Source organism: Actinia tenebrosa, unplaced genomic scaffold (assembly GCF_029948245.1).
Source record: "Actinia tenebrosa isolate PJP-AT-01 unplaced genomic scaffold, QUT_ActTen_1.0 PGA_scaffold3__52_contigs__length_22856419, whole genome shotgun sequence".
NCBI lineage: Eukaryota > Metazoa > Cnidaria > Anthozoa > Actiniaria > Actiniidae > Actinia > Actinia tenebrosa.
The window spans coordinates 15,754,842-15,782,466 of NW_028292580.1; the positions used below are offsets into that span (position 1 = coordinate 15,754,842).

Genomic DNA, 27,625 nt, shown 5'->3' on the forward strand with positions numbered 1-27,625 from the left:
CGAGGAAACACGTGATATTTCTTTTAGTCTAAATGTGTAAATGTTTAAATTAAGATGCCTAGTAAAATGAGTTGTTTTACGCTTGTTGGATGTAAGTTATTTATTTCTTGAGTTAGACACTGAAGACAGTTGAAATTTGTTCTTTCTTTCTCATACGAGAATATCAATTTTATTTCAACATATACGTTATTTTTTTATTACGAACGACAGTAAACATTTTGTTTTCTATTTTATTTTTTTTTACTATAAGTGACTATTTTCTCACTATTTCGTTTTTCCCCCGCATTATTTATGTAAGGATATTGAAACTTTTTTGAGGCACACTTCACTTCTAGAATATTTTGAAAGCTTATAATAGTGCCTATATATATATATATATATATATATATGATATATAACATGTCGACTTAATTAGGTGCATGTATATAACTTTGAATGCTAAGTAATACAAAGATTACAAAGTCTAACTGATTAATTAACCATCTTAAATCTTAGAGTTGTGCCGGGTCAAAAACGAATTTCTGATTCCGAAATTTCAGCACTAGCTTTCTTTTGATCCTCGGGAATTGGGAGGTGTACATCCATATTGGCTCCGTCTGTGTTCTCTAGATCAAGAGGTTCAGTCAATCTGTTTATCTCAGTTTACTTGCAAAACCGCACCTACTCTTCAGTTCCACAAAGGCATCAATTAGCAAATAAAAATGAAAAAGGCAGTTCTTTTATTCTTTTCACTGATCCTTTATCTTTTCTTGCACCACTCCGCAAAATGCTTACAATTGTAAGTTAGCAAGTTGTAGTCATTCGTACCTAGCTTTGAGATGGCCCTCGAGCACACTTCATTGGGCGGATAGCATTCTTTTTCATGATAGCTGACTTTGTAAAACGGTGGTACAAAGTTCACCCATTCCTGTGTTACTCCAAATTCATAAGTGTTATGGATGACGTTAACCTTGCTTTCTTCCTCTTCATGCCACAATACGATACAGTGGTGCCTTGGATGGACGATAGTACCATAAAATACAATCTGGTCTCCAAGGTGCAAGTCTTTAATACTAGCCACCGCCCTGTCATTTGGTCTGATTACTCTGGTTATTTCACGGCCAACATATTTGCCAATCTGGGAACCTATGAGTTTTCCAACAGTGCCACAGATTATACCAACGAAGATGCCTCCCCAACCCGCTACCAATCCACCAAAAGCTGCGGGGACGCCTGCACATAGGGCTTCAGTGACCCGCTTGGAGACTTGCTCCATAAACTCGTTCCCTGATAGACTTCCATCTTTTCTTGCATCGTACAGCTTCTTCAAATCATAAATCGTCAAACATCCTTCTATAATAACCACTAGACCAAATCCAACCCATTGGCAGTTTTTTGCAACTTTTTCCATAGCTTCTGCAGAGCCAACCTTTCCTATATTTTCGAAAGAAGCCTTGGCAAGCCCTTTTGTGACGATTTTTGTTGGAATGTTGCCAAGTACCATTTTTACTTGGTCACTCACCAACTTCATTAGTGCGACGACCTGCTGACTCTTCTTTATCCCCTTTTTGCAGAACGTCACAAATGCCTCGCAGTTGTCTCCAAAGAACCGATAGCCAACATCTCCTAGTCGCGATCGAGCCCTTGCTATTACAAGCCTGAGAGGGTTTTCTTTCAGTATATCTTCTTCATAGTCCATACGGTACAAGATTCCAGATTCTTGTTTCAAATGGATCCACTGTTCTTGGATTATGGCACCAGTTTTACTTATACCTTCTCCGTGCCAATGAATTACTTGGACCTTGCCGTTTGCAACATCAATGTCTAACACCAAGGCGTGATGCCAAATGATGTACGGTCTTTCCCATGCTATGTGATCGCCTGGTTTTAGGTAATCACCGAACAAGTCAAGTCTTTCTATCTTTGTTTTTCTTGGATGTACAAAGTGAACACCATCTGTCGTGTCCAACCTCTCAGCTTGGTAGAATTCCTCCTTACCGAGTTCGAGAACGTTAGCTTCGTCTTTTTTGACGTCATCCAGGATGAACTCGGCTTTTACATATTCTCGCTCACATTTCAAACAAAATGAACCCAAATGTTCATGGTCACGGTCACGGTCAAGGTAATGCCTGAATTTAGTCGCATCATTGTTACCACAAATGCATCGAGCTCCGTTAGCAAGCTGCACAGATCCTGCCATGGTTCCTGGGTTGTAGTATTACTCTCTTCTTAGCTTTGGGTTGAACTAACAGAAGATTCTGAAACTAAAACACAGAGCTTCTATTAGGTTTTTTTAGTATAGGTAATAGGACTACATGCTGTCCAATTTGGAAATAATTGGATGAAAAAAGTTCTGAGGACTGGCAAAATTGGAAGAGGATTGGCAGTCAGAGGAATGTTTTGAATTCAATTATTTCCAAATTGGACAGACATGTGGTTCTATTGTCCATTAATTATATCATCCCAAACTATACTAGACTGATTCCATAAGTCATTGTTTTCCCTCGAAAGAATGCGAATGGAAACGATCCAAATTAATCTTTAATTTGGACAGGAAAGAGAATTTGAAAATAATATAATAGTTGCTTATATGGGATTATAAAGTGACGATAGAATTTACAGATTTATTGGCCTTCAAATTTTTCAATGAACAAAATACTAAAGAAATAAAAAAATCATACAAGAAAGAAGGACCAAGAGGGTGGACGTGAGAGTCCCATGCGAGGCACCTCCCCACTAAACCGATAAACAAGTAAAAAGACTTAGGCAAAGGAAAAAAATGAAAAAAAAAAAAATTAATTATTAATTCAACTGGGGAGTTTGTGAGTAAGATGGTATCATCTACCTCTGCAGGGAAACTTTGAAATAATTACTATCTTCTATAAGCTTTTTTTATTGTTACCAGCCAAACATGGGCAATCCGGTCCCCAAACCACTTGTATTGTTTTTAACCTCAGCCTGTTATTTCTGGGACTTTCCCTATGTGCACAGATCATGAGGGAATATCCCAAAGCACCCTTTGTATCACAAAGGGAATCCTCTCTTTAACTTGTGAGATTGCTAATTTTGGGATCTTCCCTTATGCACAAAACATGAGGGAATGCCCCAAAGCAATTGTGAACCTCTTCTGAATTTACCTTTTACATCACAATCATGAGGGAATCCCCCCTTAACTTGTGAGCCTGTTAGTTTTGGGACTTTCCCCCTTTTCATGCACATTTATGAGGGAATCACCTCAAGGCACTTGTATGAACCTGATAATTCTGCTCTGAAAAAGTTATTCCTTAGACAATTTGGGTGAAAGTATTAGCCGTTCATCCAAGGTTGAGGAAAAAATCGGGTTGAGTTGGCATTGCAATGCATTTTTCGGGCTGTTTTAGGGGACATTTTTCCAATGTGGTGTCTATTTACAGGGTCATAGCAAGAATTTTGCCTTAAGGGAAGGGGGGCAAACCTGTTTTCAGAACATTGGTAAGGCTGCATTCATAATGTATGATAGAGGGGGGGGGGGGGGGGGGGGCAGGTGGAAGTTTGAAATATCCAGAATAATTCTTAACACCCCCCTTAAAGTCATGCAAAAAAATACGATCCCCCTAAGCAATGCTTGTTGCTTCTTCCAAAAATTGTGCATCCCCCCATTTTTCTGATAAAAATTTGCCCATCCCCCCTTTTTCCAACCAAAATTTTCCTGATCCCCCCTCAATTTCACCTGCCCCCCCCCCTCTGCCATACATTATGAACGCAGCCTAAGTCGCGTGAACTTAACATGTGACTACTTAGGTGTTTAGGTTTCTACAGTGTGAGGACTGTCTTTCTTTGATACAGTTGCTGAGTGAAAATGATGGATTCAGTACCTTTTGTAGCATTAGCACACATTGATTCATTACTTATTAAGATCATGATTCATTATTATTATTAACCTTAATTTGCTATCAAGTTTGTTCCTCAGGGTTGGCCTCTATTTTGTGCAGAACATTCATGTGTTTCAGTGAAAGTATGTGGAATTTCAAAGGGGTGTGTATTATATTTTTAAGAATTTCTATAGCTGTCTGTGATGTAATACACTCAACACTAAACATTGCTCCATACATTTCTTTGTAAATAAGGGACCAGTCATTTATTAGGGGGGGGGGGGGGTGGGCTGGTGCATTTTCATTTCCATGGCATATTTTCTTGTGGCCCTATTCTTTCAAATGCAAAAAGTAATGTGGCCCCAAGAAGAATGAGAACATAAAATAACTTGACCCACCCCCAACTCAGACCCAACCTGGGCTTAAGAGTCTTGAAACACGTTGACTTCACTATCTTGCATCTTCACCCCCGAGGATAGGTCCAAGATAGGGCTCTAAGTCTCAAATCCATACACTTTTGGTTCTACCTACACATGAGCTCATCATACGAACTTATAAGCACAAGTTATTTTTCGATACATCATATCAACCCCCTTCACTTGTGCCATGGCCATATGCAGCATATTTCCCCCATTCCCTGCGTTACCTTCAAATTAATCCTTACAAATTTCATATTTTCTATATCTCTTCCAATCTACAATACTCATACGAACTCATTCCCATCCATATCCTCATGCTCTATAAACACTCTTATGCACTCCTTAACATTTTACCCACCAAAAACCCTTTCCCCTCTAGCTCCCCTTGCTTGGGGTCCGAATACCTGTTTTACATAGTATTCTAGGATTCACTTCCGAGATTCTATGCTTTAAATTTTCTATGAAAATGTGAACTTAATAGCTTTATGCACTATATCAAACCTGAAATAGCTGTTGACTAAAAATGCATGACCCCCCAAAAATGTTTGCATAATTTCACGCAGCCCCCCATTTTTGGTCGAACAAGAAGGTATAGCCCCCTCCGCATTTGCACCAGCCCTACCCCCCCTCTAATAAATGACCAGTCGCTTCAGGCTTTCCTTTACTTCTGTTAAACCCAAAGGTCTGCTGAGGGACTTGATGTACATTATTTACTTGTGGTTAGAAAACTCATTAATAATTCATGAAGAAAACACAATAGAAATCATGACCATGAAGGTGATTTTAAATCGGATAAAGATTCGTCTTCATTTGCATAAACCTTAACTTGGATTTTCTCTATCCAACTTGGTTCATTTCGTAAAAAAATCGGTACACAATGAGAACAAACATCATAAGTTTTCTAAGCCGTTTAATAATCTCGCAGATCATGTTTTATCGGGTCTAAAACCACTCGGCTGCGCCTCGTGTTTTATACCCGATAAAACACTCCTGCTCGTTTATTAAACATTACTTGGAATCATTTTATGGTATCTTTTCTTCAATGTGTAGTTCCAGAAATTATCCATACTCACCCCAAAGAGGAATTTGGAATTTTCAAAGAGTGTGGGGGTCAGAGAAAAAACAAGAATTACAGAGATTGTATGGAAGAAAATTGGAATTTTCTGGGGGGTAGGGGGGGTGTCTTAAAAAATTCCTCCTGAGTGGGGTATGCATAATGCCTACACAATACTGAGTGTAAAACTAGCAGATACTTTATTACAAGATACAAAGAAATGTATATGGTGATATTTAGTGTCGAGCTGACTAGTGCATGACATCACAGACTCATATAAAAATTCGAAACAATATAATACTTCCCATCCGAATATCAGGAAACCAGTGATTATTAGACCTTTAAAGGCTATTCCAGTAAAGTTTGCGAGTCCCCCTTTAAACAAAATCTCTTTATGTCATATATGATACACTTATTTCAATAAAGTTAGTCACCAAAAACCTAGAAAGCTGAGATCACTGAGCATCATGGGAAACTTTTCATATCAAAAAAACATATATATACAAAGCTTTTTTAATACAAACTGCAGATCGATGATGCTCAGAAGAGGTGAGACTGTAACGGGCAAAAGATTCGCAAGTCCATGAACAGTTATCAAGCGGTTGAACGTTTAAAATGAATTTACCCATAATCCTTGTCGGCCTCAGCTTTATAGCTTTTCAGGTGACTAACTTCATTGAAGTAAGTGTATATTATTCACACTTATTGGATACTATAATTATATATGAAGATATGGAATTACAATAGTTTTTAGTGTATAAATATATATTTTTTATATCAGTAAATGATTTTTCTTTCCAAGAAATCACGCCATGGCCGACTTCACCTAAAGGTTCTTATTTGCTTTCGTCGCTTTCATCCAGTCTGGTATTTATAGTAAGAATTTTTATGAGTTTTGCATTTTACTCTCAGTAATAAACAGTTTTCTTCAGAAAAAATAGTATTGGAGTCAATATTTTTATGAATTGAACTTGGCGTTTTAGATTAATGATTTTAAACTTATTTTAGAAAACTCATTAATAATTCATGAAGGAAACACAATAGAAATCATGACCATGAAGGTGATTTTATATCGGATAAAGATTCGTCTTCATTTGCATAAACTTTAACTTGGATTTTCTCTATCAAACTTGGTTCATTTCGTAAAAAAATCGGTACACAATGAGAACAAACATCATAAGTTTTCTAAGCCGTTTAATAATCTCGCAGATCGTGTTTTATCGGGTCTAAAACCACTCGGCTGCGCCTCGTGTTTTATACCCGATAAAACACTCCTGCTCGTTTATTAAACATTACTTAAAAAATCAAGAACACACGTGTCCACGCCAATTCTAAGAAATACTAGTCGTACGTCTATTACTATACATTGAATGAAAATTCAGTCGGCTCATCGTAACTAAATTAAACTCGTCTCAATTATTTTTCCAATCGATCATTACTTCTGAAAAATAAGTCATTCATAAACTATACTTTCGATGTTAGTTGTTGCTTGGAAAATCGAAAACGAAACGAGGGAATCTTCATATGTTCATATATAGCAAGTGGTCGGAATTCAACACGAACTAGATTAAAAATAAGAGGATAAACTACTTACTTTCGCTTTTTAATTTCCTTCGTTCTGTCTTCTTGCTCGTTTTTCAACTACTGTCGGATCGTACTACTTTCCGATGTAGTTTGTCCCTAGAACTACAGATCGAAACCAACTTCCTTAGCGATTACCAGCTGAAATCATATCTGTCTGACCGCGCCTACAATGATTAATAACCTTATATAGAAAGCTTTCTTTCGTCATGTTCTATATTTAGAAGTATAACTTCATTGTCCAATTGCCTGGTCCAATTATGCGCATTTTCCTTTAAATCCTTCTTTAAATTCCCCTCTTCTCTGTTTAATGAAGCTAAAAATGGCTGCTGTTAAAGAGACTTAAGGACCGGAAAATTTATACCTTTGTTTTGATTTTGAAGTAACAATATGGTGTTTTAAATTTCAATTCAAAACGCGTCTTACATTGAAAATAGTGTCCACGGAAACAGAGAGAGAAGTGCGCGGAAAGAGAGAACGAGGAAGTAGAGGAGGAGGGGGCGCATGGGGAGGAAAAGGAGGAGGAGGATAAGGCCAAGGAATTGGAGGAGAAGGGAAATAGAAGCATGATGCAAAAAGAGAATACAGAATAGAAAAGGGGAAAAAAGGACAGGAGAAGAAGAGGTAGAAGGAAGACGAGGGAGCAGGAAAAGTTGAAGGATTAAGAGTGGAAAAGAAGGAGTGAAAGAGGAGAAAAAAAAGGTAGAAGAGGGAGAAACCTACTTATTTACTTACTTAAGCCCACCGCCCCAATAGGAGCATAAACCATTGATTACTTTACATTAATATCAGCACGGTTTTGGGGTTTGCTAGCAATCAGTGGCCAAGCCATATGACAACTGGCCTATCTTCTTCACCTTCTTCACTTCCTTTTATCTTCTCCAAGTCTCTTTCTTAAGAATTCCTCGGCCTAGGAGAGGGAGAAAGAAGAGAACGAGGAGGAAGTGAAGAAGGAGGGGAAGGAGAAGAAGGAAGAGAAGGAGAAAGAAGAGGAGGAGGAGGAGGAAGGGGGATGAAGGGGAAGAGGAGAAAGAAGTGGAGAAGGAGGAGGAAGGGTGAGGAAGAGGAGGAGGAAGAGGAAGAGGAAGAGGAGGAGGAGGAGGAGGAAGAGGAGTAGAAGCAGCTAGAATTAGATGAGGAAGGAAAGACAGAATTTCCCAACCATCGAATACCAAATCATAACTGAATCCATGAATACACGGCATTTGTAATTTACTGACATGGCGCAGTTCACGTATCTCAGTACTAAACCTTATCAAGTACAGAACTTATAAAACATAGAGTTATGATTTCATTTTGTATCAAGAATAAAAGAATACTTTGGTCTGCGCGGGGCAACTTATGGATCATTTCGCTTTGTCTTAGAAAACCATAACGTCATCATCTTCGTCTGATTCATAGTCTCGATCTGAGATTAGAATGTCATCGTCATCGTCGTCGTCATCATCGTCGCCATCATCGTCATCATCATCGTCGTCTTCGTCATCTTGATCTTCTTCGCCCTCGTCTTCTGAATCCTGAAATAAAATGAATGAAAACTTGGCAAAAAGTATTTGGAATTGAAGTATGTTAAATATATTATGAATCCAATGCCGGAACCAGCAATTTTCTTGTTCTGTTTGCAGTGATTTGTTAGTACTATTCTGTTGTATACGCGCACACAAAATTCGCACCCAGACCAAAATGAACGCAGACTTTGGGAACGATTGACGTCGTCAAACTGAGTTTGCGCGCACAAACCTCATGCGTAAAAAGAATGCGCACGACCAAGAGATACTATGCAGGACCTTCCTTACGGTCACTGGAGGGGATACTTTGATCTTTCAAGGTAGTTTGGATATTTACCTCGTCTTCGGTGTCGAACCTTCTTGATCGCCCAACCTCGTACAGACGACATATACTTTCTTCGGTACTCGTTTGATTCTAGGTGAGGATAAGAAAATGTTGGTATCATCAAAGTAAAATGCTGCGAAATCGTGACTAACAAGACTACAATTCACTGAAATCAGGCAAGAAAAGAGATTTTATTGAACAGTCAAAACTACAATTCTGTAATCATACTCTCCCTCATTCTTGTCCATCCTACAGCATACCTACTCATCGCACCCTGGTATTCGTAAGTATGAACCATTCGTTATCCTAATATTCCTTGTCTCATCCTGTCTCATTACACGTTCTACTCAAATTGAAGGAAGGATACTCGAATCGTAAAAACTTCCAAGTTTTTGGTTAGTTTTTTAGATGTATATGCTGTAAATCATTTTTGCTGTAAAAAAAATTATTTTCATCACTCGGTGTATTTGAACTCAAGGCTTCATCTTAGAGGGTTTGAAAAAATAGAAAGTTTAGGAAATAATAACCTGGAAAAAAAAAAAAATCGAAGTGTTCACGGTTCGAGTGTCATCACTGTAACAGTTTTTCAAAATTCTCTTTCTTTCGCCGTTGTTTCCCTTCTTTCTTCCTCCCTCCCTCTCTTCCTTTTCTTCCCTTTCATCCTTCCTTTTTTCTTTCTTCGATACTCGCACTCAAATATCTCACCTCAATCACTGCTACGAGACTGTCCATAGGATCAGTTGCCAAATCAAATATTGTTTTCTTGACATCGATTGTTGCTGAAAAAATGTCAACATGACGATAAGTAGCTTGCAATCATCTCCAGGAGAATGAAATAATTAAAGACATGACAGCCATTAAAGGGCAAGACAATAGCAATATTATGTCATATTGTCCTTTGAGAAAGATAATCCCTTTTCGAGTAGTACTGTGTTTTTTAAACTACAACATGGATGCCCCGAAACCCCTCCGTAAGACTCGCGTTTTCATTGGAACAATACATACATACATAGTTTATTCAAATCGCAAATAAATTATTGACAAATAGTAAAATACAAGTAAGAGCAGAGGCTAGCAAAAAGCGATACAAATAAGACAACAAAGCACAATAATAGGCGACTTGAAAGGAAGTTATGAGGCTATCCCTATGTGAAAACTCCCAAGAGTCAAAATAATTATGACGTAACACAAGAACATAGGCTAAAGATCTTTATCTAGGCTTGCTGGCGTCGTAGTTGCGAAAGGGTCCAGCAAGTGCGACCCTGCATGGTTGGGCTGCCTGTGCTTTATTCAGCGCGCGTTCATTAACAGAGAAAGGAAGGACTTTGCAAAAGTCTGATCGTTACCTATTGGTTGATAATCGGTGGCGTCGAATGTGCGGAACGAGGACTCAAAAGGCCCAAGCATTCTTTGAGTCATCATACTATCTTCAGTGTCTGGAACATGTTTGACTAGAATCATATAAACAGCATTAATATATTACGAATAGATCAATGTAAATCTAAATTAATCAGTAATCGGCTGCACTTAACGTCATTTTGATTTCCTTTTAACGTAGAATCGTAACTCTTATTTGGTTGACATCACATGGTGGTCAATGTTTGACCACCATTTGTAGCAGATAACGACATTGAAGGACTTTCGTCAGCTGGGCCCGGTTGTACGAAGAGTGGATAGCGCTATATAACGGGAAAATTTTATCCAGGATAAATTTATTGTATATCAGCATCACTTTATCAACTGGATAAGGATTTATCTATCGGATAGCGCTATCCACCCTTCGTACAACCGGGCCAAGATCAATTTTTATTAGCAATTTGATCAGTTACATGGGTCACAGGAACCGAATTGAAAAGTCTTAGCACAACAAATGAGGTTCCATTACCGTTGACGGTGCCAATAAATAGTTAGGAAGTTCTTGTCAACACAAGTCAAGTGAGTCCTGGTACGTTATCCATGAGTAAAGCTCTTTCAATCATATATAATGTTGACACTTACTTCCATATATGACATCATCACTGTTGTTGAATACCACGTGACACTGGTCTAGAGAGGTGCACGTATTTAGCAGATGAAAGGATCGCAGATCCCACTGGGTAAGTAAGTCAAGGACTGATAACACAACACATTTCCATTCTATTTTCGCCCATCCGGAATTGAGGGAGGGACTGGAAATGAGTGTAGAAATATTAATCGAATCAAAAAAACAAACCCTATCACATGAAAGTGCACACTAAGGCTGCGTTCGGGGGGGGGGGGGCAAGTGAAAATTTGAAATGTCCAGAATAATTCTTAACACCCCCCTTAAAGTCATGCAAAAAAATACGATCCCCCCTAAGCAAGGTTTGTAGCTTCTTCCAAAAATTGTGCATCCCCCCCCCCATTTTGCCCGTCCCCCCTTTTTTCCTACCAAAATTTTCCCAATCCCCCTCAATTTCACCTGCCCCCCACCCCCCTCTGCCATACATTATGAACGCAGCCTAAAGTTATTAGTTTATCGAGTTTTAGAATGTTTGGGCAAATACTGAAATACGGTACAAAACGAGAGAGAAATTGTATGGCTTTCGGTAAACTGTCCTCTAGCCCCATGTATATTCGATATTGGCGTAAGATTAATCCTTATATTATTTTTTAACTTTAGGTCCAATCAAAACCTTATAAATTTGGAGTGCGCAATTCTGTAAAGGCTGGTTTAGACGGTACAATTTTCGTATACGATAGCTGTAGGTGGAAATCGTACCGTCTAAACCGGCCTTAAGGAATGTTCTAAGACGACCAGATTGGTACAAATGATGTATTTATAGTCTTACACGAAGACTCTGCTTAAACTGAAAGGATACGACTTCGGAGTTGATGATGATTTCAAGACCAGATGGATGAAAAACACCGCTGACATAATTGTTGAACTTATCAAACTTATGAATAACCCGTTTGCCGCGTACATCCCATAATACTCCATCATTCAGCACCAGGTCGTCTGTCGGGTTGAAGCAGGCCACGTTTTTCCAGTAGTGATTGGCGCTAGTTGAGTCTGATAGTGTAAAAATGAGCTGGCCTGTTGATGCGTCGTAAATCTATCAAGAGAAAAGAAAGTTTAACAGTTTCTTCTTGTCGACGCACAAAACGTGAGCTAAAAATGAATGATATGGGCATATTAAGTACACATAAGTTATGTAACTATCCAATCATTTTACCCAAATTGATATTTAGATCAAAACGAATCAAGCGGAATCTCGCACAGTGGCATTTCTATGGGTGTTCCGAATTTAAATGGAATTAGAACTGTTGATTTTTGCAGAGGGCACCCTCGTATAAACCTTTTTACCTTGGACGTTTTTTTTGTCTCGTTTTGTGTGTGTGTGTGTGTGTGTGTGTGTGTGTGTGTGTGTGTGTGTGTGTGTGTGTGTGTGTGTGTGTGTGTGTGTGTGTGTGTTTTCTTTTTCTTTAGGCCCTTTTCGATCTCAGTTACTTTAGTCAAGATTAGTCTCTAATATAAATAAAAAACATTTGTATCCTAGAAGAACTTACGTGCGCGGTGTCTGCATCCGTGCCAATGACCCTGTCTTGAGATACGTTACTAAACCGCACATAATGATCATCCGGGAAAGAGAACCTACGATCAAACAAATAGTTCAGGTAATCAGTGGCTTTAAAGTAATAATATCCTTTTCCCATGGACAACTATAATAAAGATAGGATCAGTGGACCATAGATCTAGGTCCTGATCGCCAAATGCTTGGGACATATTTCGGAAAGAAATGACAAATGTTTAAGACAAACACGACAAAAAAGGAAGAATAGTTGAAGGAGTTAGAGGATCAACTCGTCTTACTTCATTTCGAATATCTCTCCTATGCTCCAGAGCGCGCAGGGAGGCATTCCGAAAGGAGAGGATGTAAGGATACAATCATGATTCTGGAAGGAAAAAGAGAGTAAAAGAATGTTTAAGTAGATGATCTTACCTTCTGCAGAAAGCAAAGGAATTAATTTAAAAAAAATAAAAATCAAAGGTGGAAAAGGAAAACAAGGATTGATAATGCAATGTGAAACAAGTAGGTGGAAAATGAAGAAAGATGGTTTACCTTATTGGGCTGACACATCGAAATAGCTGCATTATTACATGAATAGGTTACTTCTTCCTGTTGATATAAATATTATTACAATGATTAGCACTGACCATCATCATATCATCATAATCAAGTATCACCATCACTATGTATCATCATCATAATGTGTTATCATGTATCATCATCGTCATGTATCATCATGTATCATCACCATCATGTATCATGATGTATCATCATGTATCATCATGTATCATCATGTATCATCATATGTCACTTCATAACCCCCATCATCACCTTGTATCACCGTCATCATCATCATCATCATCATGATAATTGAATCATTCATTACCTCTCCCGTATAGAAATTATAGACCTTTAACTCTCCATTTCGAGTTCCCAGTGCAATGGTCTTTCCATCAGGCTACAAAGAGAGAAACTGATAATGGAATAAAATGGAAATACAATAGAAACGAAATGTCATACCAAGAATAAAGTAAAAGGTGCTTCAAAAAATATGAAAAGAGACAACTTTAATCTAATTAAAAAGGCACAACTTACCAAGAATGATGCACATGTAAAGACGCTATTTTCCTCGGTGTCTCGTATCCCTCGCAAGGGACGAAATCTGAAAAGCATAATGTTATAAAATTTGAATTTGAGCCATGTTTCTGAATCTCAGCAATGCATGGGTTGAATCAAATGGTAATCAATGGAAAGGATGAATAAGACGTTGATTGGTAGAGATGGGGTTGATGAATTAGCAGGTGATTGGTCTAAACTGAACCAGACGCTGATTAGTCAAAAAGCGTACTGAACTAGCAGGTGATTGGTCGATAACTATCACGAACCTGACGCTGATTAGTCGAGGGGTACTGGTAGCAGGTAATTGGACAAAAGCTATGCTGAACCAGACGCTGATTGGTCGATAGACAGCTAGATTAACATCTAATTTGTGGTTGGGATGGGAGTTGAGTCAAGCTAAACGAATTATTTAACTGGAATGTAACTCACCTACTGTATACGAATTTTCTGCTGCTTCTTGCTCCATTGAACCCACCGTGACGAGGATAAATCTGTTCATGAAAAATAGAAGTTACGCAAAATAACTTCATCCACGCTTGAGAAATTCTTTCCTCGCTTAATGAAAAGTTTAGGAACCATTTCTAAAGATGAGGGGAACTTTGAACGATGTATAGATGAACTCTATATTTAAGTGGCCTTAGCATTAAATATATTTTCTGCGCACTTACCTCTCGTCTGGTAAGCCTTGTGGTGATGTTTGTTGGAGCGAAATGTTTGAACTTTGCTTCTGGACATTTGTGCGAACTGAAAAAGTTTGGGATCTAAATAAATATCTAGAAAAGATTATTTCTTACACCAGCAAAACCTTTATCAATATTTGCAATACGGGGTAGTGGCAAATTAAAGAACAAACCATTATATTGAATACGACCTCACAGTTTAAATGATTTGTGACACTTTTTACCTCGAAATGCTAGCAAAGAAATCCAGCAAAGATATTCAAATCCTATCAATAGCATCAATAGACCTCTTGCAAACGACGTCAAAGGAGATCAAATTGGAGGACAAAATTTTAAAAAAAATTCAATGTCCTGAGAATTGGAAACCTATTGTTTTGCCCTCCAAATTAGGCTGCATTCCGATGTGCTGCAAGGGGTTTATATTACTGCTAATGCGCCGCCACCCGCGCTTCGTTTTTTCTGGTTATTCGATTTTTAACCCAAAGTATATGAACCGTTTTTTCAAGGTTGCGTGCGCATCCAACTTGACGGGCCACAAAACTAAAAAACGCAAATTCAGTAAAATTGAGAAGACAGTTTTATATTTAAAGAGGAGAATAATCGACTTTATGATTTCTTATCGAAAAAAATTTTCATAGCAATGCATGATAATACTCGTGTTCTGGTATCGTGGCCCGTCAAGTTCCTTAAATTTGGATGCGCACGCGACCTTGAGAAAACAGTCTACATGTATTCGTTTTTTTCCACTGAATACTACTGTTTCGTCCGCGTCCTAAATACTTCTTTTTTTACCTTAAAAGTGAAAATGGCGGACAAACCGAGACAGGATTACTGCACTGCGCGTGCTGCTCACGGAGAAACCGCGTCACAATAGCATCGAGTGTAGGAGGAGCCTGAGAACGATGTGGAGGAGACAACATATTCGGCAACAATCTCTGGATAATGAAGCAAAACAAGTAGACGTTATTACAAATAGCATTTCAATAGATTTTATCACGAAAAAACTTGGCCATTAGGTAGACTATGATTTATATATTTACATCGCGCAAATATCAATATCAGTATCAAAATTTTCAAATGTGCACAAAACCGTGCACATAAAATCTTTGTTATTTTACGTAGGTACATGAATTTTCAATCAGTCAAAATGGTAAAATTGAGCAATTGTGTCTGTGTAGGTCCCTAATCAGTCTTCTTTTAAGGGACAGAAATTTTCCCCATCGTAGCTGCGTTGCACTTTGCTTGTGCAAAAGATCCCTACTCCTTGTTTGACCAATCATATTTTCAATCAGTAGAAATGCGCATCGTATTCTAACCACTTTCCTCGCGTCATGCTGCGCTTCGTTTGCGCCTTTAATCATCGCTTAGAGTAGTTATGAACACGGTTGTGACACGGCAAGGGATACGCTTAGGGATATGTTACCTTTTCAGCGGGGGTTCCAGGAGCCCCGAATCGATAGCGTGATGGTGCAGGAGTTTTAGAGGGAGAGTTCAGTATTGATCCTAAAGTAGTTGATATACTGCTGCTGCTCAACCTCTGGAATATAAAATAAGAGAATTTGAAATTATTTTAAAGGAAAAATGTTGTGAAAGATAAATCTTATGTCTTGAGTTAAAAACGACGGAGGAATGGATGAGATGGATGGATGGGATGGGATAGGATGGATGGATGGATGCGTGGGTGGATGATGGATGGATGGGTGGAGGTGGATGGATGGATGGATGGATGGATGGATGGATGGATGGGATGGGATGGGATGGGATGGGATAGGATGGATTAATGGATGTGTGGGTGGAGGTGGATGGATGGGTAGATGGATGTGTGGGTGGAGGTGGATGGATGGATGGATGGGTGGATGGATGGGTGGATTGATTACTGGATGGATGGATGGATGGATGGATGGATGGATGGATGGATGGATGGATGGATGGATGGATGGATGGATGGATGGGATGGGATGGGATGGGATGGGATAGGATGGATTAATGGATGTGTGGGTGGATGTGGATCATGGATGTGTGGGTGGAGGTGGATGGATGGGTAGATGGATGTGTGGGTGGAGGTGGATGGATGGATGGATGGGTGGATGGATGGGTGGATGGATTACAGCATACCTTAGGGTTTGTCATGGGAGATATTATCTGTTGTTTTAGTTGAGGAAGATGAGCTTCTTTTAGCAACTGCTGGGCTGTTTCATGAAGACCTATCAAGATAAGACAAATAATTTAGAATTTATTACAAATATGTGGGAGAACATTCTCTTGAATATATGTAGCTTGTATTTAATATCCAAGTGCTGCCAGGGCCAGGTCATAGAGCATTCTACACCCAACCCTCATAGAAACTTCTTACCATTAGACACAAGATGATTGTAGATTAGCTGAAGTAATTCTTTGGCTGGGTACGTTATTCGCGTCTGGGCCACCACATCAGCCTGCATTGACAATAAGCACAGTAATATTGGAACTATTGGGACAAATTGGACGCCATACGCATGACGTCACCTACCAAAAGTTACTGGGGTAAAGTGTATGTAGCTGTTTAATTCTATGGGTGATGTAATCTAATACAGGACTTCATTGTAAGGCGTGAATGAAGATACTGCTAATGAGAAACTTGGATATTGCTTTTTTTTAAAACCATTCCAGTTTATTTGTTGTCACTTCTCTTTCTCCAGTTCTTTTTTCCTTCTTCTCTCCGTTCCTTCCTTCTCTCATCCTTTTCCCTTTTCACTTCATCTCCTCCCTTCTTCCTTCGCACCCTTATCCCCCTTCTATTTCTCCCTACCTCTTCCCTTTCACTCTAACTTTTTCTATTTTCTTTCTAAAATGCATCAAGCAAGTCATTCTTAGTCATTCTGAGGTTGAGAGAAAAACTGAGTCCAGCTTTTCCCTCAACCTTGGAATGGCTAATAGTCAATGTTCACTTGTGCTAAAAACTGACTTGAGTTACATAAGGACCATTTTGTTAGTTTAGATACTAACCTTAGTGATTCTTGATAGAGAAGGCACAGCTGATGTAGTGTTTCCAAGAGGTTTACCAGTCACTCTCTCAAGGAGCTCAGCTGCATATTTACAAAATACCATGTGGTCGGCCATGTTGTCCTCAAGGACAGGGTCCAGCATCAGTACTTAAGAATATGAATAAAGAATCGTTAATAGTTAAAGACATCAACAACCATTAACCATTAGTAACAAAGCAGAGACATCAATAAATATCTCTAGTTTTTGAAAGCAAATGCGTGCCTTTTGAATGCAAGTGTCTGCAATATTAAAGGAAAGCAAGCAATAATAATAACAATAACAATCGACTTTATATTGGTGGTTTTCAATCATCCCCAAGTGAATGACATAGTGAGAGACATGGCGGCCATGTTGCATGATATAGTAAAATAATTCATTGACAATTCTTTTGTTAAATTCAACCAAGATGGAGGCTATGACGTCATGTGCAAACGAGGCTAACACGTGACAGTTGCAAATTAATATTGATAAGCTTGTGGCCCTCTATATTTAACGTATCTTAGTGAGACGTGGCCGCCATTTTACGTGGTCATCTGAGCCACGTATTGCCGGCTTGACTTTGTGGCAAATATACGTGGAGTAATAAAAACCCGACTTACTTTGAAGCTGCCCACTATTAAAAAGTTGAAGTTTCCCAATAACTTGCTTAATCTTGTCGCTTCTCGATAACCCGCACAAAGCTTTGCATGCCAGGGCTCGTATCAAGTCGGCATTGACCAGCGGTGTCTTGACTAAGAGCAAGCTCAGTAGAACCTTAATGCCGTTGTTGTTTCGCACACAAGACCACATTTTTGTCACAATGTCTTCTGGACCCCGGTGTAGTCGCACTCCTCGTCCACGAAGCAGCAAAGCTAAATGAAGTTGCTGTGAAAAGCGAATGCAATACTTTGATCAAAAAAAGTTTATTTCATAAGCATTACTGGATAAACGTTTTTAGAAATCCAAACCAGAAATGAATAATGTTAATATTTTTCCACGGCAGAAATTTACAAATTTATAGAAAGAAAATCTTTTTGCGCGATAGAATTGTCGTGAGAAAAAACATCCGACCCCCGCCCCTCCTCTGGCATTTTTCCACTGGAGACATAAGCAAACAATTTTTCATAGGAGAATGTCATTATTTTTACAATATGTACCTTGGGCTTAGGTCCACAAACACAGTTACAGATAACACGAAGAGCCCATATTTGGATGTCTATGTCTGACACAAGTTCCCCCTCAGCTGCTTTTAACAGAAGCCTATAAACAAATGGAATATATCGAGTTTAGTTTACAGTATTTTCCACACACGCGCAAAATCGTACAATTTACTGTCGCGACAAAATTAGGTTTGGGCGGACGTCAATCAAGGTGTTTCCATGACATCGTAGGAAAACAGAAAGTTTTCAAATGCACATGCCTATGGAATGTCATGAAAGATCTACCTGTGCCGTAGCAGCCTTCAACGCGCGCACATGCAAATGCGCTTATGGAGGCACTACCTCAACCGGGCATTATTTTGAATACATGCTACGCGCACGCTTCCACAATCATTATTACCTCATTCCACTTTCAGCTTCTCCCGACGGTAAAGTGATCTGTTCACACAACGCAAGTTTTGCTTTCGGGTAAACAGTGAGAACGAAAAGCGTTTCAAGAGCCAGTCGCGTGACGTCGCCTCGACAGCTGTATCCTCTCCAATCAGATGAAAGGGCGACTATTTGAAGCATGAGGTTAAACCCTTGTAGACTGTTCATCATTGCTAATGGTGACCATACTACAGCTGCAGATGGATGTTCCAGCATCAGGTCTACGTTGTCTAGTAAGCTCTCTTGACTCAGGGATGCCGCCTGGTGGGATCAAAGTTAAAACTATAACATCACTAAATACACTGGTTTACGAAAGTACTTAGAGTGTCTTTCGTGTTCCAGATATCCAGACTACTTCAGACAAGACACGCATTATCGTGTTTTCACTGTCAAGTATCAGATTTACAAAGATCTGAGTTAAGAGTTATTTGATTGTCGGAAGCGAAAAGCACAGACCCCTGGAAATTGTGGAGTCGCAGAAACGTGAAAAGTGCTCTTACACGACGAAAAATTGTGAAGTTGAAGTTACATTGGATTCCTAAAATAGTTAATAACATAGATTACATATAACAGTTACACAAAACAGTTCAGAGAAAACTTGTGCACCAACACGTTGAAATTGTGGCGGTCAGTTTTCGATTTGTAATATAAAAGATGGCTGATTTTCATCGCTTTCGCTTTCTTAGCTTCAATTTTTATCGCTTCCGTTTTCATCGCTTCCATTTTCGTCGCTTCAATTTTCAACTCCGCAATTCCACAGGAATAAAAAAACATGTAAGTCAGCTTCGCCACTGGCAGCGGAAAACCGAGCTAGGCAATCGATACAAAAGAGTACCACACTGATTTTAGATAATCAATACCTTGTAGGCTGGTACAGGCACTGGAGGAGTCCCACCAACGTTCCTTGAATGCATCCTTCTTGCTGAATCGGCTCTGACATGAAGATGAGCCGTAAAATATTTGCGTAAAGCCATGCAGGTGTGCTTGACGGTCTGACGGCTGCCAAATACTTCATCATCATTTAATATCTCTGCTTCTTCGACTCGTAGAATTGGCAGCGTGCTGAGCTGTGAACAGGGAACATTTGTTGCGAAACCTATTATACACACCCTTAATATATGACAGACCACAATTAAAGTGCTTTTCAACAGCACGCGCACGCGCACAATCATCGTCGCAACAAAATTATAGGTTTTGATGGACCTCAATGTCGTGGGGAAATTTCACGCGTGTGATTGGGTAGCACTGTAAAGAGAGACAAAAAGTACCAAGTGTACTTACTAGGTTGATTAGCTTTCTTAGACCATCCCCAAGGTCAAACAGTTCAAGAACAGCACGAAAAGCAAACGTGAGGGAGAAGAAGAGCGTTGCGTGACAGTGACCAGAATCATGTGAGCACTCCAGTAGCCATAACGCGTACTTTACCATGTCATTCAGAACAGGATAGGGAAGAAGACACACCTAACAGGTAGAAACAGGTATAGATATTATAAGCCGCGCATTTATTACAATATAGATATAGATGTAATTCACCATTTTCCATACATCGGTTCACTGGTCAAACACAAATTAGCATTCAGTAGAGGTTGCAAGGTTCAAATTTGAATAATCCTTCGAAAGTACCTTGGCGCCTCGCTTGAGCGCTTTATGTCTGACCAGTAAACCAATGTATGGAAAATGGTGAATACATTGCGCATTAATTATGCTTTTTAGCACACACCTACCGGGCAAATAAAGTGGAAATATTATAAGTCGTGCATTTATTATTACAATATAGATATAGATCAGGGACCGCTATAGCCCCACCCCCCCCCCCCCCCCCCCCAGTTTTCCCTTCTTCCATACTAGTCTCTTATAGTTTCCAGTCTTACCCCCTCCCCCCACCCCCCACTTTTTCTCAACTAGTCTCAATCTTAGCCCCCCTTTCTTTTAGGGTGCTCCGCGGTCCTTGTAGATGTTACACGTATATAACCCGCGAAGTTATCTAGTTTCCGTTATTCTTTTTTCACGTTAACGACACTCTATCTTCTTGTGTTGGACAGCAAAAGGTTTTTTATGCGCAATGCATAATACTAAAACAATATGAAATATGCATAATACTAAAACAATATTAGTAGGGCACTTGTGCCCGGCTAGAAAAAATAGAGACATTAATAAAGTTATTATTATTACTATCGTACCCTCTCCATGGCGTCCTCATCGTACGCTAAGTAATACAGACACATCGAAACACCGGTAGCAGCAACCGTTGGTCGAGGAACATCTAACAGTCTCTGGACACCACCGTGCGTAACGAACTCTGTGGCAAATTTCTTGTGGCAAAGAAGGGAAGCCAGATACTACAGGCACAAAATAGAGAATACCTATCAGAGGATATTTTTCGGATCGGGGAAAGACATCACGCAATATGTGCGGTCAAAGCACACTCGAATTCACGGCACGGTCACGGCACTCGTGTCACGAAAACGGCACTCGCATCACTGTTTGTTACGTCATTCGCATCACGGACACAGCACTCGCATCATGGTCACAGCACTTCCATCACGGTCACAGTACTCGTATCACGGTCACGGCACTCGCATCACGGTCACGGCATTCGCATCATAGTCACAGTACTCGCATCACGGTCACGGCACTCGCAGTACGCGGTCACGGCACTCGCATCACGGTCATGCCACGCATGACAATTATGACACTCATCACGGTCATGGCACTCAAATCACGGTCACGGCACTCACATCACGGTCACAGCACTTGTATCACGTCACGACACTCGCATCACGGTCACGGCACTTCATAAATATATTAAAGTAAAATTGACTGGAATTTGTGTACATTATCAAAAACATGATATGTAAATGATGCTTTAAAAATACAGAAATGCATAACTATGTAATACCGTTACCTTGAGAGCTTCAAACGAAAGGTGCATGTCGACTGTTCCCTTGAATGCAATGTAATGTATGACCAGATCTAATGCTTTCAGCTCGAAAACGGTGGGAAGAAGCTGCAGAAATAACAGAAACTCGAACTATCAGTAGAAGTTGCCTTATACTGATCAATGCAGACCGTCCCCTTATCGTTGGTTATTCAAGTGACTCGTTTAGCAAACATGAAAACAAGAGCAGTTGTCCCAGAGTACAAAAAAGGTAATGAGTGAGTGCACAGTGAGTGAGTGCGAGCGCACTTTCAGTTTCGTCATTCATATAATTTGTATTTTATAAAAGAAATAAAAGAACTTGCTTGCTGTGCAGTGTGGAATTATAAAGCACTTGGCGATTGGCAAATCAGTTGAGAAGTGTCGAGAAGCACTCCGCTATGCATCATGCTTCTCCTAACACTTCTCTCATGTTCTGCCAGCCCCCACGTGCTTTATACATGTTACTTTATACAGCACACATGCGCGTTTTCTATTTCTTCAAAAATTTTGTTGCATAACATGTCGTACGCCTTAGAACTGGTACATGTAATGATAGACCTGAAGAACAACCTACCTCTTGGTACTCCCCCAGGGGAGTCAGGTACTGGACTATAAGCCTCTGCTGCATGGCAAGAGATAAGGGGTACAAGGAGAATGAAGCAGGAATACAAGAGTATATTTTCTTGGCTGGGAGAAGCTTAAAAGCCTTGGAGGACTTCTGGACTAAGTAATTTTTGCCTGATGGAGTTGACTTAGCTGTACCAAAAATACAAGCATACACACATATATATAAGATAAATAAAGACAACAATAATGAGATGATCATGATACTTCTTATCATGACGATACTGATGATGATGATGGTGATGATGATACTGATGGTACAAAATGTAATTAATGACGATAATACTGATGATGATAGTGATGGAGATGAGGATGAATTGGTGAGGATGATGATAGTGATGAGGATGAATTGGTGATGTTGATAATAATGATGATAGTGAGATGATACTGGTGGCCGGTGATGATATGATAGCAATTGATGGTGATGGTGATGATGACAGTGATGATGCATACTTATTTTTAAATAACACTGTTATCATCACCATCATCATAAACCATCACTATCATTGTTTTCTTAGTGCCTAAAACCAGTAAGAAAACGTGTGCTTATTTGAGAATTGTAATGCAAGAAGCAAACTAAGAATACAAGGTGTAGCATTGTGAGTCTTAAGTGACATAATTAAAATATAATCTATATATATATAGATTTCAGTATTTTATCATTACCTTTTGAGAGACAGTTTGTAGAATGTGAACTGGAGGTAGAGTCAACAGATTCTCCATTTACCGTAGCACCGTTGGTACTTGCCCCACGAGAAGCAACAGCAGAATCTGTAGACATCTTTTTACCCTTGGATGCACCACTCGAACTGCTTCCTGTCCCTTCTGACCTGTTTTTAGTTGTTTTGGACTTGGGAGTTGCTTTGGCAAGGATGTCTTCTACTGCTGGTTGAGTTAGGTCTGTCAAGTCCTTGAGAATATGTAACCTACGGAGCATTCTTGGAACCTACAGGTACATTTCAGAGTTGTCAAGTTTATAAATGACTGTCCCTATGTGCATTCATCATGTTTCTCCAACACTTAATTAATAACTCCATGGCCTATTTATAGCATTGGTTGTAATAAGAAAGAAAAAAAAAAACGTTTACCACAACAGAGTTTTCCTCTCTGTATGAACCAGCAACCTCTTGACTTTCCATTGCAAAACCAAGTAAACCTAAAAATATGTAATTACAGGTATGTATTAGTTTGATAATAACAGAGTATGACTGGTAGATAACAAATATACTTCTTGCCCACGACTCCTCTTTGTTTGTTTGCTGGTGAGGTGAGGTGCAGAAGTTTAAAATTACTAGCTATGAAAATATAAATAAAGTGTAGGACAAAAGCTGTAAATTCTGCATACTTTTTGATCCAGGATCCAGTAAATTAAAGTCCAGTCCAGTCCATCACTACACAGTTATAGTTTTTCCAAAAATGAAAAATATCTCAGAATTAAGAACTTAGAAGAATGAGTCAAGTTTTAAAAGTTGGATATGGTTTTGCTATGCATTAAGATTATCCAAACCCATTAAAAAATGCAAATTTTGCATCAACTTTTTTTTAAATCCGATGATTTAGTTAGCTGAAGTCTAGTCCATCCATTCATGTATGGTTCCGGATTTTCCAAAATGAAAAATCTCTCAAAAATCAAAAATTAAAATCATAAATCAAATTTTAAAGTTTGGGTACGTATTTGCTATGCATAAAGATTATCCATAACCATTAAAAAGGGCAAACTTCGCATAACAATTGTTTTTTGATCTGACGATCCAGTTAACTGAAGTCCAGTCCATTCCATTCATGCACGGTTCCAGACTTTCCAAAATAATAAAACTCTCCAAAAAAACCAAATTTAGAAACACAAATCAAATTTTAAAGGTTGGCCATGTTTTTGCTATACATAAAGATTATCTACACCCATATACTTAATAGAACTTGGAAACAAATGAAAGTCTCAAAAGTACAGTACCTGTAGCATATGACCGCAATGGCTCTTTACCATCCTGTGCCCAGGAAAATAGCCTGTTCAGCAATCCATCCTGGAAAAGAATATAAATAGCCCACTTTTATTTATTTATTTTAATTATACTTAGTTATAAAAAGTACAACTCATTATCACTTATTCATTATTTGCTACTTTCTATTTTTACCCAATGAAAAAAATTTCCAGAATTTTTTTTTCCATTATCTATAGTTAATGCATACATAAGCAGTACAGTAGGAGTAAATAAATCAAAAAGGAAAAATTAAGCTTTCAATCATAAACAAAAAATAGATCAAGAGACCATTTAAAGCCAGAACTGATGCACACTTGTCTTTCCAAACACCTCTTAGGCCATTGTGGCTGGTACAGCCACTGATCTCCCATTATTTTTCATCTACTTTACAGTACTGTATATCATTATTTACATGGGCTCATCCAGAGAGGATTTTGAAAATGGACTTTCTGTTCGAGTTATAGAACATACAATATTGCATTTTATTTTTGTAAATATTGATCACGTAGAATTGAAATACTGAAGTGAATACACATTGAATGTGTGCCACTTTGAAGCCTCATTGTGTGGCTGTGAAGTAAAGTATTTAAGCCATCCGATAAGGGATATTACTAAGATTATCAGACTTTATTTCTTGGTTGTAATTATTATCTATGAAAGGAAAAGGCAAAGAAAGTAATTACGTCTGTGGCACTGTAAAAATGTTGTATAGGACACTAATAAATGAACAAATGCAATTAAAATAGTGTCTTCTTTATTTCCGGGAGTTTGAACTTGAAACCAAGCCAGGAAACACTAGTTTTGAGAACAAAAAAAAGATACTTCTACTCATTCTACTTTAGGTGGTTGGATAAAAGCAAGGTGATCTAATTAGAGGGTTCGTAGTTGTCATTTAGGGGGTTTGATTATGATTTATGGGGTTTTGAATGAACCCCCCAAGATCAGTTCCTGTCATGTCATCAGAAATATACTTACAGTATCCTGAAAAACCATAGCACTTTCCAGCCCTGGCATGACATTAAGCAGTAGGCGAGCTGCTGTGCAGTTTAGTTCAAAATCCTCTCTGGTACTCATGATGTATGAGACAACTAGTTTATTCATAAACTCATCATTTTTGAACAAGGCCTTGAGAATATGACCAAGAGCACAATCTGGATCTGCTCTCCCTGAAATAGAAAAGAGTCAAATCTTTTTAAAGACATAACTGTATTATTTGTCTTAATTTAATCCTCTAATTCTCTAAAATCTTTAATTTAGTCCAAAATATCCCTCAAGGTATTGGTTTTTTTTAATTATCATTTCAATTATATGATTGATGGTTGAGATGCTAGTCGGTGAATGAGACATCAAACTTTGCAGGTCACACTTGAACGATAATGGTAGTAACTTAGTCAAACCTTTGCTGGTACACATACCAATACTTCCTACTGTGGCATGTACATACCTGGATGCCTGTCATCAAAAGGATCTGGGTCTAGTTTGTGATAAGCATCATTCTCACGTTCCAGAAGTTCTGACATCCTGAAATAAAATTATTAGAAATGTTTTATACTTATTCTCAGGTACATGCAATATCCTATTCAAATACCAGTTGCTTATATAAGGGTTCACTCATCACACACAAAGCATTCAATCAAGGTACTTTCAAAGGATTATTCAAATTTGAAACTTCCAGCCTTGACTGAATGCTTTGCATTTGACCAATGAACTGATGTAATGGGATAGTAATGATAAAAGGGCCGGAGTAAAAGAGTTTGGGATGTGGGGAATAATTCACAACAAAGTTATTAGACATCAAAAATCAAAATATCAGGGCTTAAACTAACTGCCTCTCAGTCAACCGTCACAATCACCAGCCAAATTAGTTTTAGAGCTTAGTAACACCTCATTTCTGGCTCAATGTTACTGGTCATGATGACCAGCAAGGCAAAGATTTGACCATACAAGTGCCAATTCCGGCTAGACATTGTCCAACGACAATTGTGAGTTGAGAGTAACATTGTATGTTAAGAACATTACTGCGGTTTTCGATATTCTGCAAACTTGGTAATTGTATAATTTAGTTTTTCACTGCTGTCAACCAAAATAATTAGTCATTACCTTTTATGTGCTTGACTGGGGGCAGTGAAAAACAATTTTCATAACAAGCCCTTGGAATGCTGAGTTAGCAGAATATCGAAAACAGCAGTAAATGTAGTCTCATATGAGACTTGGTAGCTCAGTGGTTAAAGCATGGCACTGGAATGGCCAGGGCATGGGATTAAATCCCATTCAAGACTCAGAATTTTTTTCGAGTCTCATAATTAGCTTGATATACTGTGCAAATCAGCTCAATTAGATACATTATTACAGCAGTACAAATATATATTCTATATATAAGCTTATTCTCATATACAAGTAAATGTAGTGGTAGTGAGAGTGTAGTTTGTTTTTAACTGTCTAGGGAGACTCAGCAACAACTCCCCATATTACGACATAAAATATAAACAAACAATTATTTATTTCTTTATTTTATCCCTAAATGGAATTATGGAGTCATGGGAATTCGAAAGGGAATTTGAATGGGAACGATTTGTTTTCTACTATCTCGTACATACCTGTTCAAAGTTTCAGTTGGGGATCTCCTTTCTTCCTCATCTTTCTTCCACTGATCCAGCAGTGTGCTGATCTCTGCAGCACTGTCTAGAGCAGCCATTGTTTCACGATAACTTGATATCGTTTCAAAATCCTCTATTTTCAAGCATGTGTTGAAATCATGTTTAGATGGAAGGCACTGTGACTCTCAAATAACTTGGTCTTCAAAAATCCTAGCAAAATTGTCTTTAGCACCGATGTTCTAGTCTTGTCTCCTAGATATCGATATGTAGTCCCTATGGTCAAATCATCTGTTTTCTCCGTAGAATTCCTTCATTTTTCGCAATAATTCACAACTTGATTCAACAACAACATTCGCCATGTGAGTTAACTAACACGAGCCCACTAGGAATATGGACAGCGGGTATCAGCTATTGACCAGGGACTTTCGTTCATGCCATGCCACAGGGAACCCATGCGGAATAGTAATAAAAGGGTTCTCCCATCCTTCCTTTTTCTCGTAATGTTTTCCTTTCTTTTCCTTGCTTCCTTTTAATGTTTCATTCATTTTTTGTCAGTTTGCCTTTTTTCTTTGATTTACTTTCTTTCTTAAATTCTATTTTTCTTTACAAAGTCCTTCTTTCTTTCTCAGTTTTCCCCCAAGTTTTTAGTTTTCTGCATTTTTTTCTCCAGTTTCCTTCCTTCGATTCCTTCCTAGCATTTTTTGTTGTTGATTGGAATGGTTTCTGTTGCATAAAATAATGTGGTCCACGATGAATACTGCGTGCATGAAATCAATGACGTACTCACATTCTAAATCAAAGTAAATTGCAATTAACTAAGCACTGTGATATTCACCTGGTAAAAGTAAAGCAAAAGCCAATTGAATG

At 38.6% G+C, this 27,625-nt stretch overlaps 2 protein-coding genes across 2 annotated transcripts; both read right to left on the minus strand.

The window, feature by feature from the left end:
• Window positions 1–150: 150 nt before the first annotated feature.
• On the minus strand, window positions 151–7,045 carry LOC116303309 (uncharacterized). Its single transcript, XM_031712834.2, has 2 exons — window positions 6,898–7,045; window positions 151–2,243 (listed from the first exon to the last, which is right to left on the minus strand). Exon 2 carries the CDS (start codon window positions 2,177–2,179, stop codon window positions 740–742), a length of 1,440 nt encoding a protein of 479 aa, XP_031568694.1. The 5' UTR covers window positions 2,180–2,243; window positions 6,898–7,045; the 3' UTR covers window positions 151–739.
• Window positions 7,046–8,079: 1,034 nt separating this feature from the next.
• On the minus strand, window positions 8,080–27,557 carry LOC116303289 (DDB1- and CUL4-associated factor 1). The gene is made up of 32 exons (XM_031712806.2): window positions 26,759–27,557; window positions 25,606–25,682; window positions 25,137–25,327; window positions 24,134–24,203; window positions 23,271–23,338; window positions 22,849–23,128; window positions 22,133–22,314; window positions 21,544–21,645; window positions 20,819–20,977; window positions 19,920–20,099; window positions 19,499–19,705; window positions 18,610–18,899; window positions 18,207–18,309; window positions 17,670–17,934; window positions 17,032–17,177; window positions 16,400–16,481; window positions 16,162–16,250; window positions 15,470–15,583; window positions 14,839–14,981; window positions 14,035–14,110; window positions 13,796–13,857; window positions 13,343–13,409; window positions 13,134–13,205; window positions 12,800–12,856; window positions 12,550–12,632; window positions 12,246–12,330; window positions 11,558–11,791; window positions 10,716–10,809; window positions 10,064–10,168; window positions 9,423–9,496; window positions 8,730–8,807; window positions 8,080–8,401 (listed from the first exon to the last, which is right to left on the minus strand). Exons 1-32 carry the CDS (start codon window positions 26,854–26,856, stop codon window positions 8,246–8,248), a joined length of 4,089 nt encoding a protein of 1,362 aa, XP_031568666.1. The 5' UTR covers window positions 26,857–27,557; the 3' UTR covers window positions 8,080–8,245.
• Window positions 27,558–27,625: the final 68 nt, after the last annotated feature.